Genomic DNA, 17,354 nt, shown 5'->3' with positions numbered 1-17,354 from the left:
CAAAACATCACCCCGTTACCTCACAACGAACCAATCAGAAGAAGGTCCACGAGCTGATCACACATCCTGTGACCCTCACCCTTAACGTTGCTTGTAAACTCCCTTCCCTGAAAGCCATGTGGGGGAGGGGGGATTTCGGATCTTTTAGGCCCGAGCTGCCGGTTCTCCTTGCTCAGCACCTGCAATAAACACTATACTTTCCTTCACCACAACCCTTGTCAGCAGATCGGCTTTGCTGCATGTGGGGCAAGCAGACCCAGGTTTGGTTGGGTAACAGTGGGGGGTGCTGAGCTATGTCTGGGGTACCTCACATCTGAGAGTCTATGAAGTTTGAACCTCCACCTGGCAAGAGACAGCCACTCTTTATATTTACGTAGCCACGTGTCAGATGGGTACCTGTGATGCCCTCTAGGGAGAAACGTTGAAAAGGAAGCAAACGTATGTGCATCGTGGAACCAATACCAAGAAGACACAAGAACAGTGATGCTAAATGGTGGGTGTGTTTATGAAGCAACCACACTGAAGTACACACTGAGAATGAATGAATAAACCACAAGGACCCTGAATGAACGCCTAGTAGCTTGTTGTCAGCCTGGAAACAAGAACCCAAGGGGCTGAGGCCCTCACACCACCCGCAGTGGGTACAGAGGGATCTAGTGAGGGTGGGAGAACGAAAACCAGTGACCAGACAGCTCCGAGCTGCAGACCGCACGGATAACCTGAAAATCTCTCTCTTATGTTTGCCTCCCGTGTTGCTTAATTTTTAAGTAGAAAGAAGAAATTAGGTAACAAAAGAATATCTTATGTTTTTATTGAAAATTGAGATGGACGAAGTGCCAATAGCTGAACCAGGAATTCTCAGGTGGGAAAATGTAAATGTTGATATTTAGAGAACTTCAAGATAAGATTTTTAAACATTGTCAAACTCCTCTTGGGCAACAGCCAATAAAGAAACCCAGAAAGCAAGCATGTCAGAAGTGATCACAAGACACAAATCCACAGAAAATCAGACGTGAGCTTCCTTTGACACTGGGGTAAACCAGAGCCGGTGCCGCCTTCAGATAGAAAGGCCTGGGCGCGTGGACAGACCTGGATCACTGCGAGTTCTAGTGAGTTCTGGGAAATGGATAACAGGGTAGGGGCAAGAAAAGTTGGCCAAAATCAGATGAATATTTTAAAGAGTGATGGGAAGAAACACAGTCACCAATGGACCATTAAAACCACACTTCAAATACCTTTTTTTAAAGAAGATGCATTATATACATATTCAAATGTATAAAATATGATTATGTTGCAAAGTTATTCTAAACAGAGTTTGTTTGACTAGCATCTTTTCCCTCTTTGGAAGATCAGCACTACATTTAAAATACACTCTCCAGGACTAGATGTAACAGGTAAACCTGAGTCTAGACATATCGGAATAGGTAACCAATCACTGTCCCAAGGATAAGGTAACATCTGAGATTTGTTCCCTTCGAGGTAGTAACTTTGGGAAGATATACCCTTATTCTAAAGATAACTGCTCAAAGTACTTAGGTACCCAATTTAAGAAATGCGTTTGGGGCCGCTGCCATATCCCTTTTAATAACCTCGATGGTGGGAAATTGTTGAGGGTGGTTTTCAGGTTTGAAAATAGCCCAGAGTAATTATAAGCTAAACCCAGTGCAGGTGAGGGTTGTCAGGCCGGCCCTGCCACCGCGGGTCAGAGATGCACTGTGACTCCAAAGTGATGCAACAGCAAAAGTGATGACGCTTCGAAAATTACTGCTGAAGGGGTTTGTGGTTGTTAATTAGAAGTTTTAGGGAGCCGGAGGCTTCTGGAAAATGCTGGCTCGCCAGAAACAAACCCCATTTTATGGCAATCCCTCTCCCCCCAGCCTTGTCATCTGGCCTTTAATCTTCTCTTCCCGGACTGAAAATGGTCCTGCCCAGGCCTGAGCTGCAGCTGCTCTGTCGGGAACAGGGTTGGGGGGTCTGGCTCTACCTGAGGATGCTTCACTCCTCACCTGCCACTGAGTTCAGGCCCCAAGGCCAAGAGTCAAGTAGGAGGAGGAGGGAAGGAGGGGAAGAAATAGGAAGGGGGAGGCTCTGAAGGGCAAGAAGCACCTATGACTCTCACCTGTCCTACACACACCAGAGATTTTTGTGCCACCTCCCATTTCCTTTTCTGGGTAACAGAACTGCCCAGCTAAGATCGCAGAAGGTCTGTGAGGTCACTGAAACGTTATGCTTTGTGATAAAGTTCAGTATTTTACTCAAAATATCTTTCTCTGATTCAAATCTTGTCTATACAGTTCTACGCCCTGACAATTTCATTTCACTTCAGTTGGTAACTCTATGTGGTTTGATTTTCTTTATAGGCATGTCTGATCATAAACTGCAGGTGGTAAAATTCTTTTATTTCTGCAAAGCCACACACAGCCGATTCTATAGCACACTTGACCACACAGTTTGGAGTTCTCGCTGTTACCATCACAGAGGGTGTGTGCTCTATGTGATACTGTGCTGGCAGCAAGTGAGGGAAAACCACCAAAAAATGAGGACTGCAAAACCTCAGCTTGAGTGTGTCTCCTTCATAACCAACTGTTCTAAAAAATGCTCCATCGAATACCTAACATGATAGAAAATTATTTTCCTTAGCAATTCCTAACAATTCTTACAGATCGAGTGTGAAATATGTTAAGTCTGATGGTTATTAAGAGACCAGAACAATTTAGATGAAAGAATTCTGGTGTGTTGGCTAAAAAGTACTGCTTTCTAGTCATCCCTTCTCATATTGAAGGAAAGTATGTGCAGAAATATTACTGGAGAATCAGGAAAATATTCCTTAGCCTCTAACACCTCATTTTCTAGATAGTGTAATTGAGGAACAGAGCGTTTCCATGAATTGGCAAAGTCCCATAGCTCGTTAGTAACAGGATGGAGACTTGGCCTTTAGACCTTCAGACCAGGGTGCCTCCCAAAATACGTGCTGCCTGAATCCCCAAGCAGGGGACGTGTTCTCGCCAAGATGCCAGAGCAGCACCTGCCAGCAGGCGGGCACAGTCCCAGGACAGCAGGAGGAGGGAGGACTCGGGTCTGCGTGGATCTATAACCCGTTTCCATGGTGCTCTGCTCCAGCTTCTCAGTTGCTAAGGTCCTCCATCCTTCCTCCTTTTCTGCACCTGTGGCCAAAACTGCTGACTCCGGGAATTCAACCGCAACAGAAAACAGATCGATTTGTGTGGTTCAAGGAGAGCTAAAAACATTTTAAAAAATAATATGCACTTCAAGGATGATGCTCTGGGCAAGCTTTACCACCATCAAGCAGGTTTTTCTTTCTCTATTCACTGCAAAGCAAGTAAAAGGTATTAATTGTCCTACTGAGAAAATTCACATTTAGGAAAGTTGCAGAGCATTCAAATTAGACCGTCATGAATTTTATATTCAAAGATGTAAAAACCCATAGCTGTAAGATGCTAGAGTTAACTCTTTTTTCAGACTTCTGAAATAGTCAAGGGAAAAAATTTAGCCCTTGATTTCATTAATCAATCAGTTGGCAATATTTCTTCGGTGTTCACTGTGGGTCACAGCCCTGCCTGGACAGCTGAACGGTAATGATGGGACACAATTTTTACAGTTTAAAAAAACCCTAAAAATATCTATTTACTACCTACTGTGTGTTATGCAGTAAGTTTAGTGCTGGGGATGTGACAAAGGATCACATGGGGTCCCTGAACTTGCAGGTACGTGGCAGGGAAGAGTGGGATCACATAACTTAGTACAAACCTCTGTGGTTCAGACATAGAGATCAGACTTGTGGTTGCCAAGGGGGAGGGGGAGGGAGAGGGATGGACTGGGAATTTGGGGTTGGCAGATGCAAACTATTACATTTAGGATGTTGTTGTTAAACAACAAGGTCCTACTATATAGCACGAGGAATTATATCCAATCTCCTGGGATAAACCATAATGGAAAAGAATATTAAAAAAAGAATGTATATATGTGTAAAACTGAGTCACTTTGCTGTACAGCAGAGATTGGCACAATATTGTAAATCAACTATACTTCAACAAAAAAATTTAAAAGTCCGTGATTATATGAAGCAAAGTGCCGGGTGAACACAGAGGAAGCAATTCAGCCTGCCTAGGAAGGAGAATTAAAGGTGAGCAGACGTCCCATGGTTTCAAAGGTAACAACGAGCAGTGGCACAGAGGCCTCCCTGCCTGTCTGACTAGGGGGTTGGGGGGGGGGGCACACAGACTGTCCTCAAATCAGGTCTTGTTATGAAGCTTCCTTGGAAGTTATTGCAACTGCAAATTATCTGCCCGTGGAAACTACCTTGCCCCAAAGGAGCAGGTCCTCAGACTCACCTCAGACTAATAATAATGCCTAAATTCTGAGTTTGCAACTCATAAGGAGACCTAAGTTTTATTAAGTATTTACCACAGGCTAGGCACCGCACCAAGGGCTTTACAAGCACCATCAGCAGCCCTCTGAGCTAGGTACCATTACTAACAACTTGTTTTACAAGTGAAACCACTGAAGAACAGAGAGGTTAAGCATCTTGATCAACATCACACAGCTAGTATGACAGGCCAAGATGGGGATCTAAACAACCAGGCTTTAGAGCTGAGGCATATTTCCCCTTGGATGTCAGAAACCATACACTGCAAACAAAAGAAGGAGGAAGAGAAAGAATCTTTGTGTTCTGTTTCCTGTGTAAGGAGCTAGCCCTAGGAACGACGTGCTACTTTTCGAAGCAGAACTCTTCTTGGTAAACCCCTAAACGCCCAGTGGTAGTCTGGCCTCTTAAGATACCCCTGGCATCTAGACCTTCTCCACATCCACCATCCCACACTGCTCCCCCCCATTCAACTAGGTTGCCCATCCTGCCCCAACTAAGCAATAGGAAGGAAACAAGCTATTTGAACCAACTTATGCAAACACAAGGATGAGAAATTGTCCTCTTATTTTTCCACAGATATTTACACTTTGAATGAAGAGACTTGTGGCTCAAAGAAATGTGGTGGGAAAAGTGAGAAGAAGGCATAGCTGGCAGCACAGGGGTCCCTCCTCAGGGTGGGCTGCTCTGCGGTGAGCTGAGCCTGCGGCTTTCCTCACGTCCAGAATCCAGAACCACTGCTTGGTGGCTCCACAGCAATAAGCTCGGGCAGAGCCAGCTTCCTGCTTCTTCCACATTATCCCACACCCCCAGCACCCATTCTTACACAGTCCTCAGATCTGTCGCTATAAATCGGGAAACTCCAGCAGCTCTCTGGAGGGTAGTGCACCTCCTCCCGACTCACATTCTGCACCTCACATTCGGGAGCTGCTGGGACTTGAGTCTGGTCCTGGGTCTAGAAGCCAAGGGCGGATGGCGGGGTAGAAAAATCAGAGGTGTCTGCAAGGCACATAAGTCACCCTCACCTACAGGAGGCACAGACGGAGATTTGTACACGAATATCCCTTCTCTATTCTCACCACTGCAGCAGAAGCCCATGACCAGCCGAAATGAAGATGACATTCCCCAGCCTCCCTTGCAGTCAGGTAGGTAAATGACATTATCCAAGTCAGGCTAATGGGATGTGAGCAGGAGTGAGTCATGTGACCTCCAGGTTGTGTCCTGGGATGGTGAGGAAGGGGGTCCCTCTGTGTGTCCTCCGTCCATCCTCCAGCTGGACGTGGACGTGGGAACAGCGAACTTGAGCCACAGGGATGGACGCAACTCCGGCGGGACAGCAGAGCTGTGACGGCCCCGTTGGACCACCTCCCAGAGCACAGTGAGCATGTGCACTGCAACCCGACTGTCACGTGAGGGAAATAAAGTTCGTCTCAGCCTCATTACCCTGAGGACCTATACTGAAAAGGGGACTCGTCTTTGCTTAGATTGGGCTGAAAGGGCCATCTGTCACGCAAAGAAAAGAATCTCCTCACTCCCAGGCCAGGATTGCACGCTTGCCTGGCCGAGGCTACGCCCCGTGGTGGAGGTGGGCGTGGCCACATGGCTCCCCCAGATTTGCTGCGGGGAGGCTGGGATGTGATGGGCAGAAGAAAAGCACCACGTTTTCCTCACCGCAGAGTAGATTCTGGAAGGGGCTTCAAGCTGGGGAAGGCACATGGCTCAGCGGACTGGTAGGATGGACAGAGGCCAAGAGGCCAAGGCGGAGGCTTGAGGCCCCCCCAAGACTGCAGGACATACAGGATGTGAACCCAGGCAACACTTCTGCCAGCCAAGGCGAAAGAGCAAAGACAAACCTAGGGGACATCTATGAACACGGTGCGTGATCTGGACAGTGGTACCAACCTGCGGGCAGTGGTACCAACCGTCTCATCAGAAATGTGCAGGTTCAGGAGTGGAAGGAAAGCTTGCTCTGAGCACACGGGAGGTGGCTCAGGGCGAGGACAGGATGCCTGACATTGATGGAATCAAGTTTAGGGGGCGGGGGGCGGTGGTAGTTCAGAGAGGGAAAAAGTGCCCAGGGGAGAATCCTCTGAGTTTGGGTCATAGAGAAAATAACTCCCTAAGAGAGCACTGAAAGTCTCAGCAAAACCTTCACCCCCATGGTGACAGATGAAATTGCCACAGAACTAACCACACGGATACACCCAGTCCATGCTTTGTTATGAAATGTGTGGAAAGTTTGAAATTCACATAGAAAAAAGTTGAAATATTCCCCCATAATATCCTAGTTTAATGCTAACGTGTGTCTACCAGTAAAGCTGAAAAGAAGAATTCAAAAATAGCAGGTTATGAATCAGGAGACATCACCATTCCATATGATGAAAAGAAGCAAACCAAAATTGTATATTCTGCAGGAGCCTGGAAAAACATTTTTAAATTGATAGTATGTATAGTTTTTTAAATCTATCAATAAATAGGAAAAATGCAACTTTGCATGTTATCACTCTTGAATTCCCATTAGCTAGTTATTGGACAGTTCAAAAATTATGAAATTGCTACAAACTGTGTGTCTGATGTGCTCTCTGAACAGACATTTAGCGTGTGGTCTCCTCATTTTCTTGATCCTGCCATGTCCTAATGGGTCTAAGAGGCCAAGTGAGGGGCTGGTGAATGCGATAAGCTTCCTCTAGGTTTATCTCTTACAGCCAAATATTGTTTCAGTGTTTTCCAATTCAACCTTGTGTTTAGCCTCCATTCAATCAGATATTGGCTTTATTTTGTTGATCTGACTGCATGTCCTCAAAACAACTGTGTAAATCTACAAATCTTACAAAATTTAATGTTTTACATTCTATACATCGTATCATCATATTCTTCAATCAAGCGCTCTTAAATATGCAGCTACACTTACACTATTCTAAGTTCTCCTGGACATTTATGGAAAAAATTATAATATTACACTGTTACTATGAAACTTTATAAACAATTAACTGGTAGTAGCATAGGATATGAAAGGGAAATGTCCATGTAATAAACACAGAGAAATTGAAAAATAAGATCATATTAAAGACTATGAAAATGATGGCATAGCCTCAGGAAGACAAAAGTAAACATTGTCAGTATAGTTCTAGGGAGAATCTATTATTTAATTAGAATGCAATGCAGATACATAGAATATTGAATAAAATGTCGAGAAAAATCCTGATCATTAAAAATCCTCCTGCCACACACAAACCAACTTTCAATCGCATAATTCAGCTCTAGATTTCAGTACTAAACTGCTTTCATACGAATCCCATCTACTCAACTCAGGTTCCTTATGACTCATGTCACCACCTGCTAGTCTGTTAACTTCTACGCAGACTTTCCTCAAGCCTTCCTGCCACTATACTCACAAAAGCAGTCATAATCCCTCCCTTTAAGAGTACCTGCAGTGTGTCAGGCATTACCCAAGGTGTGCAGGAAGAAGGTATTAATATCTCCAATGTGCAGGAAGAGAAACAAACAAGCCAAACCAACTCTGCAATCAGAGCCAGGACATGAATGGAGGTCTCTTAAATTGCACCCTCCTCCCCAAATGATAAGCAGGCACATATGGCCTGTAGGGGGACAGACCCAGTGACAAACTATGGGGTGGACACATGGCTCCAGCTTTTACTGCCCAAGTGACAAAATGATCTTGCCTGTCTGTTTACGAAATACTTTATTTTAGATTTAAGCTATAAATTCCCAATCCTTTTCCCTAGCACTCTTGTCCTTTCTGAAAGTGATAAATAGTATACACCTATCTAAGGCTGAGAAGGTGTGATGGAAAAGAAAATGATATTAAAGCTGCCAGTGCATCCTTCAGCAGCTGAGACCGCCTATCTCTGACAGCTACAGCAGAGGCCGGGGAGACTCTAGGCCCTGCTCATTGGTAATTCTTGGAGTACGTGTAAGTGTGATTACAAAATGACACGTGTTACAGGGGAAAATATATTACACAATACAGAGGAAATTACGTTTAGATATAGCCATACTCGTACATATTCCAAAAGTGATTCCGAAGTTTTGCTCATTTTAATCCAGCTATCTCTAAAGGGAATTTTAGAGATTCTTGGTGGATTTGCAATATTATCCAAGTGTGACTTACCCTCAGAGCACTAGCTGGTTGGCTGATTCTTTTCATAATCTACACAGTCTCCTGTTTGGCTCTGGTCACCTCATTTAGGGGAAGCATAAACTCACAATGCCTTGTGACTCTTCCCCTCCTGGACCAATCTGTTCTGTCCAAGCCAGGCTCCCCTCTCCTCCCCCCAAAATAACGTTAAGTCAGCTCTTCCAGGAACGACATTAGGAGACTCCAAGCAACAGCAGGCAAGATGGAATGAATGGTCAGCAGCGTGTGAATAAAAATATGCCAACCGGTTCCCAACCCAGGAATGGACTCAAACCATATACTTAAAGTTGGGTGGGACAGTAGAGTCAAGCCAAAAAAAATAAATGTAAAAATATTTCTAAAGTGCTCAACAGTGACCAGATATTATTATAATTATTAAAGATTGCATAATATTATGGAAGATTCTGTCTAGGTTCTCTTTCATGTAAGGTTTAAAGAAAAAATAATCAGGGTGGCTACCCAAGTAGTCACAGACAATTTTGGAGATCTTTAAAATTTACAGTCTCTATTGATGTAGGAAAACCTGCCACTGGATGTCCACTTTGGATGATAAACAACATATTATATCATATCATATATATCATATCATGTGATATATGACATCATATTATACTACAGTTTTGTTCTGCTTTAAACACTTAAGAGCCACCTAACCTGCATAAAAGAGGCCTGATTTCACTTATCATTACTCTGTAAATTTCTTTTACAGAAAAAGAAAGAACTCAAACATCGAATTAAACACAAAGGCAGTTAATTTTTAGCATCCATCCTTAGGTGAAGAGACTAGGGCATCCATGTGCAGAAACATTTCAACAGTCCATTGAAATGATGTTGGAGGAGTGGTTTTAAAGAGAAATGCATGAGCTTCTGCAAATGCTTGGCTTTGAAGGCTGCCTTAGCCAGATATAAAAATAGACGGCTAAAACGTAAAAATCGATTCTAATGGCAAGCGGATCACTGCACTCTCCATGCCCAGGATATTAGGGAAACCTGAATATTTGATTTAGTAGCACCTTGGGAGCAGGCAGACCTGAAAACCCTCCAATAACCTTGAAAACATCCACTTCCTATAGAAGAGAACTGAATGCCCGAATCAGGCGACACCCACCCAGCCGCCTTTCGTCCTGCAAGTCAAGTACAAAGGCTAGAAGGCGCATTAGCCGTCGGAAGTGGGTTGTCTTTCCTCACCGACCAGTGAGGGGTCAGTCGGGGGTCAGAGCTCTGGTCCTCCCAGGAGCTCTGCTCTCATCCAGGCAGGGGGCTAGGTTCAAGGTCCAAGTCCTTCCCCTTCCTCCTCCGAGGAGTGGGGAGCCACAGGAGATAACATGATACGGCCCACCCCGCGCCCACCCTTCCACACACACACACACAGGTTAGCCTCCCTGAACCCGGAAGGCGGGGGGAATCCAGAGGAACGAGCTGGAAGGGAAGGCGGTGCAGGGCGGCGGGCGACGCGGCCCCCCTCTATCCCCGGACGCCGCCCTCCCGCCGGGAAGGTCAGGGGGCCACTGGGCGCACGTGCGCATCCCGCCCCCGGGCGAGCCTGGCTGGGTCCCAGCGCTCCTCGGGCGGTGACCACATCGCGGGGCCCAGGGGTGCGGGGAGGAGGCCAGGGGGAGGGGCAAAGGGGCCGGGCGGTGGCGGGATCCCACCACGCGACCGTGGTCGCCGCTCCTCCCGGCGCCCCTGGGAGCATCCGGCTCTCGCCTCGCGGCTCTGGCGCCAGAACTGGGAGTGTGCCGCGCCCCGGCCCTCGGGAGGGCAGAGCTCAACAATCCTGCAGAAGGACTTTGCGGTGTAGACCCCCATGATGAGTCGGAATGACACGGCCCCCACCCCAGCGGCCGCGGACCATCGGTGCAAGCGAGCTGGGTCCTGAGAGCGCCAAGCTCAGCACGAGGTCCCTGGCCATCAGCGGGTAATCCCTGCTGTCCTTTCGCCCCGCTAGGCGTGCGCCACAGGAAACCACCCGCCTGACTCTTCCGACAGTCCCCAGGAGCTGCCACCCCGCCGAGACGGGGGAGGAGGGGAAGGGAGGTGGAGGGACTCCGGAGACCGGGGTGGCGGGGAGCCACTCCCCACCTCACTGACAACCGCGAGTCGACCCCACACCGAAAGCCCCTGGTTAACCCAGGCTCTAGCGTCCACTCGGCAAATAGGTAATGAGCCAGGCACGGCGTCAGCGGGCCCCCAGACAGGACGCGACCTGTGAAGCAGCCGCGCTAGTTAGCCAGATCGCTTTCCCAAAGGCTTTTTTCTTCTCAAACTCAAGCAAACTGACGGGGAGAGAGGCCCTCAGCAGCTTCGTGGGAGCTGCGCTCCTCACCTACAGGAGCGATGATCAAGGACAAAGATCCCTGCAAAACGGTCCTGCCCTGAAATTCAAGTGGCAAAGAGGCCGAGGCTGGCATCCGTGCTGGTCCCTCCTCCTGCCCGAAGACCAGGCCTCTCGCCTCCGGCTGTTTCCACTCGGCAAGCCTTCTCGGTTTTCCGCGGAGGTTTCTTGCCTGTTAATACTCGACTACAAAATTCCCCACCGGGAGCTGGGATCAACCCTCAGGAACCCCTCCAGGGCCCCCTTTCGATTACCTGCTCAAAGAAGACACTTAGCACAGGTGTGATCTTGATTCCTCCACCTCTGGCAAAATGGAAAAAGGTAGCTTTTTCTGCACAGGTCAGGCTCTCTTTGTAAATGCAATTGCTACTTGGTAAGAAGTGTTATCTTTCCTAGCTCTGGTGGGGACAGGGGAGAGCTAGGCGCCCACAGCCACCTTAGGAGTGGGGTTCAGCGTAGCAGACACAGTCTACTAGAAGAGAAACTCGGCAACTCTCATTCCAAGCCCACCGCCGGGCCCGTGTCTTTGGACCTGACACCAGTGGCTTTTCACGCCCTGCCAGCCGCGTAGAAATAGTGAGATCCTTGCCTGGGAGTCAGCGAGGCTCCCTTCTGGCCCTCCCTTAAGCCTCGGAGTCCCAGTGCGACCCTCTAACCGGCGACAGATCTGTCTGGACGGCGCCGGAGTGGGGGATGGGTCTCGGTGTCTGCAGCCTCCGCGACCAGCACTTTTGTTGTAGCGGCTTTTGTGAGAGAAAAAGAAAGTAAGCAACTTGGGGACACTGCTTCCTGGCGCCCTCCTGTTCTTTTTAGAACGACCTGAGTCCTTCCCTTCTTCCTTCACAATGGCTGGGATACTGGATAGGGGAGAGGTGGCCTAGGAACCGTCTGGTTCACCGTGCACCCTGTGTCTAGGGACAGACAGAGGGGGACTCTTGTACGATCCTGGGAAGGGGGTCTACAACTGCCTTCCAGCCAGATTCGCATCCTTTGTGCACGAGTCAGCACTCCACAAAAAATTCCACGTGTAACTAAATTCAACAGTCTTCAGCACAGGCCGAGCCCGGTCGCCCGGACTCTGCAGCTGGACCGTTCAGAGAGACCCCGCTCGTGGAGACCCCGCTCGTGCGCTCCGACGCGGAAAGTGCCAGTGCCCGGCTGTGGCACCGGGACTGCGGCGCGGGTTCTCCGAACCGGGTCCCGGGCACTCGAGCCAGTGACCCGGGTTTGCTCCGAAGCCCGCCCCCTCACCCTGGAATCTCGGAGAGCGGAAAACACTCACCTACTGCCAGGCAGACGGGGAGCAGCAGCCTGAAGATGAGCCCGCACACCACTTCCGAGGCCATCGCGTCCGTCCGGCGAGTCGGAGCAGAGGGTCGCTAGGACTGGGCTGCCAAGCCCATGCCCGCCTAAGGCCTCCTGCGGCCGGCGGCTCCCAGCCGCCCGGGCATCGCCTCTGCGAGGGCCGCCGCGCTGTGCGCCCCGAGGGCGCGCTCTCCACTCCCGGCCGCCCCTCTCCGCTCTCCCGGCCGCCGCTCAGCAGGCTCTAGGAAGCCCACTCGCCGGGCGCCCGACCCCGCACGGCCGGCCCATCCGGTGTGTACTCCCCGATCCGGCGCCGGCGGCTTCTGCAGCGGGTGGCGGAGGCCGGAGCGGGGCGGGGTACGGGGCACTTCAGGAGGGCCCCGCGAGGCGGTGCAGCGAGGAAAGGGGCGAGAAGGGCGTGCTGTCCTTCTGTCGGCTCCTAGGTTGTCGGTCGGGGGTGGCGGACAGTCTTCTCCGCCGAGCCTCCTCCGAAGCGAGGCGCCTGGGCTGCCGGCCCGGCCTGGCCCTCGGCCTGGGCTCCCGGAGCGGCCCCGGCCCCGAGCGGCCCCGCGGCGGCTCCCCCAGCGGCGCGCGGCTCAGCCTCTGCGCCCCCGGGCTTCGGCCCGGAGAGAGCTGGGCGCGCGCGGCTCGGCGCAAGGAACCATCCCCGACAGCGCGAGGCTCGCTGACGGGTCCGCTGTGGGACGCGAGTGGGGGCAGAAGTCGAGACGAAAGCGCGCGAGGGGCTCAAGCTCCACTGGCTCCTCAGCGGCCTCGACTTTAAACGAATAAATGAAAACCGAACGCCGCCCGGCGGCCAGCGCGCCCCCGCCCCGCGTGCGTAGCCTCGCCCTGGCGGCGCAGCCCGGGATCCCCGGCGGGCGCGCACTTCTCCACCTTCAATGAAACTTTCAAAGCCGCGCTCGCGGACGGGCGTGCGCGCCGGCCAATGGGAGGGCGGCTCGGAGCTGCGCGGGGTCCCGCCCCCGGGCGGCTGGAGGCCGGAGCAGGGTCGGGTCGCCGGAACCCGGCGTTGGCGAGCCCGGGCTTCCGAGCGGGGGACTTGGAGCACTCGCTTCCCAGACCCGCAGCGCTGCTGGGTCCTGTCCTTCTGCAGACAGAAGGAACCATCCTGGCATCCTGTCCACAGGGCGCGCCCCTGAGCTCAGCCCAGCCCAGGGAGTTCTTTAAGGCTCAGGAATCATGCGCGGGCGACATGAGAACAGAACAACTTTGTGGGACTGTCACGTGTGCCAGGCCCACAAGTGCCCACTTGCACGGATTGAGAAGAATAGAAACAGAATTAATCCAGACCAGTGTCCTGCCCATATAGAACCTGGTGAGAAGTGTCAGCTCTGACTGGGCTCTGGGAAATCCTGAGTCTCCAAGAATGGGCATAGGGGTCAGATGCGCACCCGCTCTGTATATTTTGGAGAAGTCTTGTTTTCGCCTCGGATTTGTTTGTTGCTTTTCATGGCCCCTGGGAAGAGAGTATGCTGATTTCCTTCTCTCCTCATAACCTCCCTTTTTCTAGTTCTCTAGGTAAGATCTAGAGAGATCTGGTTCCAGCTTGGAGACGACAGCGTGTCTGAGTCCCTCATCTCTCGATTATCCAGCAGTGGGGGAGACCCGCTTCAGCACTGTGGGAAGCCTGGGGACCTGAAGTAGGTGATCTGATCTGTAGGGAGGACCGTTCAGAACTGGCATTTCCATCAGGAGGACAGAGAGGGAAGAACTTGACTTCCACTGTGCACCAGCCTTCTGGACTTGAATTGGTTTTACATGATGGAAAAGTCTGCTGATGGAAATTATGCAAACGTTGGTTCTCTGTGTTAACCAACCAGGTCTCCCTTTTTTGAGATACAGTAAGCTTACGTTCTGAGCTCAGGTGCCTTCACAAATTCGCTGAGAATGACAAATACACTGTGAACCATTACTTTTTTATGAAGCCACGAAGCAGTCAAATCTTGTGACGACACCTAGAAACTTAGACCATTTGTGTGCTCTGGAGCCCTGGAGAAGCCTGGACATCGGAATCTCAAACGGCATGCCCCACACTAGGGCAAGAGAGATAACAGAACTTAAATTATCAGCAATCTGTGACTACTGCCAGGAGGTGTTTTGTGTTTTGTAGAAGCCTGATGTCAGTCTGCCCCTATTTTCCAAGTTAGGGTCAGGGCTGGCACTGTGATGTTCCTAGGTGGTGTCATCTCTGTCCCTCTGTCTCTCCCTCTCTCTTGCTCTCTCTGGTACAACTTGTTCTTGGGACCTAATTAGGAGGTCAAAAGCCTTCCTGAATTTTACATAACACTGTGTCACCACATGAATCCTCAGTTTACTCTAAATATTTTGTCATTTTCTTCGTAGGTTTCCCATACTAACAACTGTCTAGATGTCTTCAAAATAGCTATCTTAGATGCCTGGCTAGGAGATGTGTGATCTTACCTGATCCACCTCCTGCTTCTTCTGCCACTCTGTGTGCCAATTTGGCTGTTTGGTTTTTAGCGATTCTAAGACCTGGATCCCACTTCTTCGTCTATGAACACATAGGCTCCAGGGGTTTCCGTTGTCTACATTGTACCTAGAAGGGGTGCTCCCTCTGGCTACAGGTTACAGGCACATGGGATCTTTTCATTAAATCAAAGCACTTGGTCTCCACACGCAGAGATTCTGACTTGATCCTGACCCCCATGCCTGTGAGCTTGGGAAAGCTGTCAGGTGGTTCTCAGGTGCACAGTCAGAGGAGAGAACCACTGTCCTGATTCACACATCAGAACTCAGGAAACAGGCCACTAATTTTCAAAACTAGTATTGCCCAAGCAAAGCCACCTTTCTGGAGCTGTGTTTTCACACTGGGGTTACACAGGTCTGCACAGCAATAGTGGCATTGTCTTTACAAAGGCTGTTTTACCCTAAAATTTCCCCAATCTGAAAAGCAGTGGCTATTATCTAGACAGGCTGATTTTGAAGGGTTTTCCAGCCCACAGGATACTGATCCCCTTGATCGGAGCCCTGCTTGGCCAGCCACCTTTGTCCCCCATCTGAGCATGATCTTGCCTGAAACCTGGCATGAGGTATAAATGGTTTGGGAGAGAAAATCAACTACATTGAATACTCATAAACATATTGTTTTGATATTTAATGAGCACCTAAAGCATATGACCTCAACTTTTGCACACATGATGAATCAAGCATTGGTCACTCCAGGTGTCTCTGCATCTACATGGAAATCAATGGCTTCCTTGGGTCCTTATTGAGACTTTAATGCCACAGATTCCTCTTCTGTAAGTTGAAGAAAGTAATACACGCTACCTCATATGGAGCGCTATGCAGATGGGATAACACCCAGAGAAACCTGGAGCACAGGCATCATCCAATGAGCAGTAGTGGCTATTATTAGTATTATTATTACTATTGCTATTGCTATTATTGGAAAACAAGGACTGTTCCTGCATTTCTGAAGCTGTTATGCTGAAACACGGTAACTGCTCTGATAGTCAGATGCCCTGGCCCTTAGTAACATGTTTAAAAACTGCCCCACAGTCGAGTGATAGACATTCTCACAAGTGTTTGAGTTCTGGCTGCAAAGAATATGTCACTTTGTGGCTTATGTGGGTTTCATCTCACCTCTTTAGCCTTTATCTTTTCTGAACTTGGTTTAATGCTACCCCAATTGACAAAATCATTCAGAAACACCATCCTTGTCCCAAATGCTAATTTTCTCTAACGTGCTCAATATGAAAACACAGGGTTAATAACCTTTTTCAGTCTCAACTGGTAACTTTACCAAACAGTGTTTCCCAGAGGAATATAAAAGTTGTCAACTTGGCAGTTGACACTCCCAGTGAAATCTGCCAAAATCCATAGACGCCGTCAAGCCTGCAGAGAACATGAAGACTCTCGCCAACTTGAGGACGTCCTCTCCCACAGGTAACATGTGTTCTCCTTACATATGTACTCATTTATATTTCAGAGATACACGTTCTGTGTTTTCATTTATAAGTCACAGTATTCGTCTAGAAGTGATTTAGTTAAGAGCCACGGTGGTTTTGGCTCTTATACTTGAAAAACTTGGAAGCAGAATGAAAGCCTTCTTTTTGCTAATATATTCTGTGGTTGCCCTTTTTTTAAGCTGTCATTTTGATGTTTACAGCAGAAGTATTTTCAAGGTCTCCAAATTCCAAAAACCTGGACAACTTCTACTAATTTGTAGGAGACATCATCGTGCTATACTTCTGCCAAAGAGGTTCTCCCCCAGACGGTTTCCCCCAGTCATCTCCAGCAAAAATGCAAGAAATCCCTATGTACCCGCACTTCACCATCTGTGACATCTGGTCCTTACCTGTCATCTTCCTGCTGGGTGTACAGAAAGTTTATACCTTGGCCCGAAGTACAATTTGTGAGCTGTCATATGGATTCAGAATCTGAGGCAGACTGCTGATTTTGTGTCTGTTGATCAAGAACTTTGAAAAATCAGCCAACAGACCTATATATGTGCCTTATTTTTTCAATCAGATTCTAGGCTTTCAGGGCCTGGACAAAATTTCGTGTATAATGTAAACTGTAAAGCAGGCTATATAGCAAAACCTTGTTTCCAAATGAATTGTATTCTGCTTATTTGGCTCCATTACTCACACACACACACACACACACACACACACACACATACACACACACTCACACACACACAAATATTTATTACTGAGTAAGAAAGATCTCATATGAAAATAAAGGAGCATGTACAATTTTATTTGTTTTTTGTAACACACACATAAAGGAAGAGAGTATGAATTCATGGGGAAGGTGCTTTGTGGAGGTTGGTGACTTGCCTGGGGCACGGGTGCCCAGAGGGCTGACACTAAAACATAGAAACCACCATGCATTATTCACAGCTGACACCACGAGCAGATTTTTTATCAAGGAGTTGTCTAGCTGCTTTCTTTAGAGTTTCTCCTGAAGCCTCTGAAGAGGCTGAAACACTTAAACTCTGGGAAGAGTTTTAAGAAGGGGACTGGAATTCCGGTAACAGGTTAGCAGTGAAATGTGGTCATTTAAAGCAAGTTACTAAACAAAAAAATAACAGTTTTTTTCTTTACCTAGAGCCACTGAGATAGGAAAAGTCTCCTTGTCTGTATCCTATAGACATTTATTAGTTAATAAATCCACATTTC

At 48.7% G+C, this 17,354-nt stretch overlaps 1 protein-coding gene across 4 annotated transcripts in view; it reads right to left on the bottom strand.

Annotated features, from left to right (window-relative positions):
• The window catches only part of PIEZO2 (piezo type mechanosensitive ion channel component 2), a 348,479-nt gene extending 335,755 nt beyond the window's left edge, over positions 1–12,724 (bottom strand). For 2 of the 4 annotated variants that reach the window (XM_036823700.1, XM_036823703.1), the window contains exon 1: positions 12,161–12,724. In XM_036823700.1, the coding sequence (XP_036679595.1) occupies positions 12,161–12,224 (64 nt within the window). In that variant the 5' untranslated portion in view covers positions 12,225–12,724. The remainder of the gene's footprint in view (positions 1–12,160) is intronic. The other 2 variants (XM_036823702.1, XM_036823701.1) reach the window with 1 other exon arrangement.
• Between the last annotated feature and the right edge of the window lie 4,630 nt (positions 12,725–17,354).

Source organism: Balaenoptera musculus, chromosome 14 (genome assembly GCF_009873245.2).
Source record: "Balaenoptera musculus isolate JJ_BM4_2016_0621 chromosome 14, mBalMus1.pri.v3, whole genome shotgun sequence".
In the NCBI taxonomy this organism is placed as follows: Eukaryota; Metazoa; Chordata; class Mammalia; order Artiodactyla; family Balaenopteridae; genus Balaenoptera; species Balaenoptera musculus.
The sequence above is the reverse complement of the archived record's forward strand: the minus strand, read 5'-3'. Positions and strand labels throughout refer to the sequence as shown.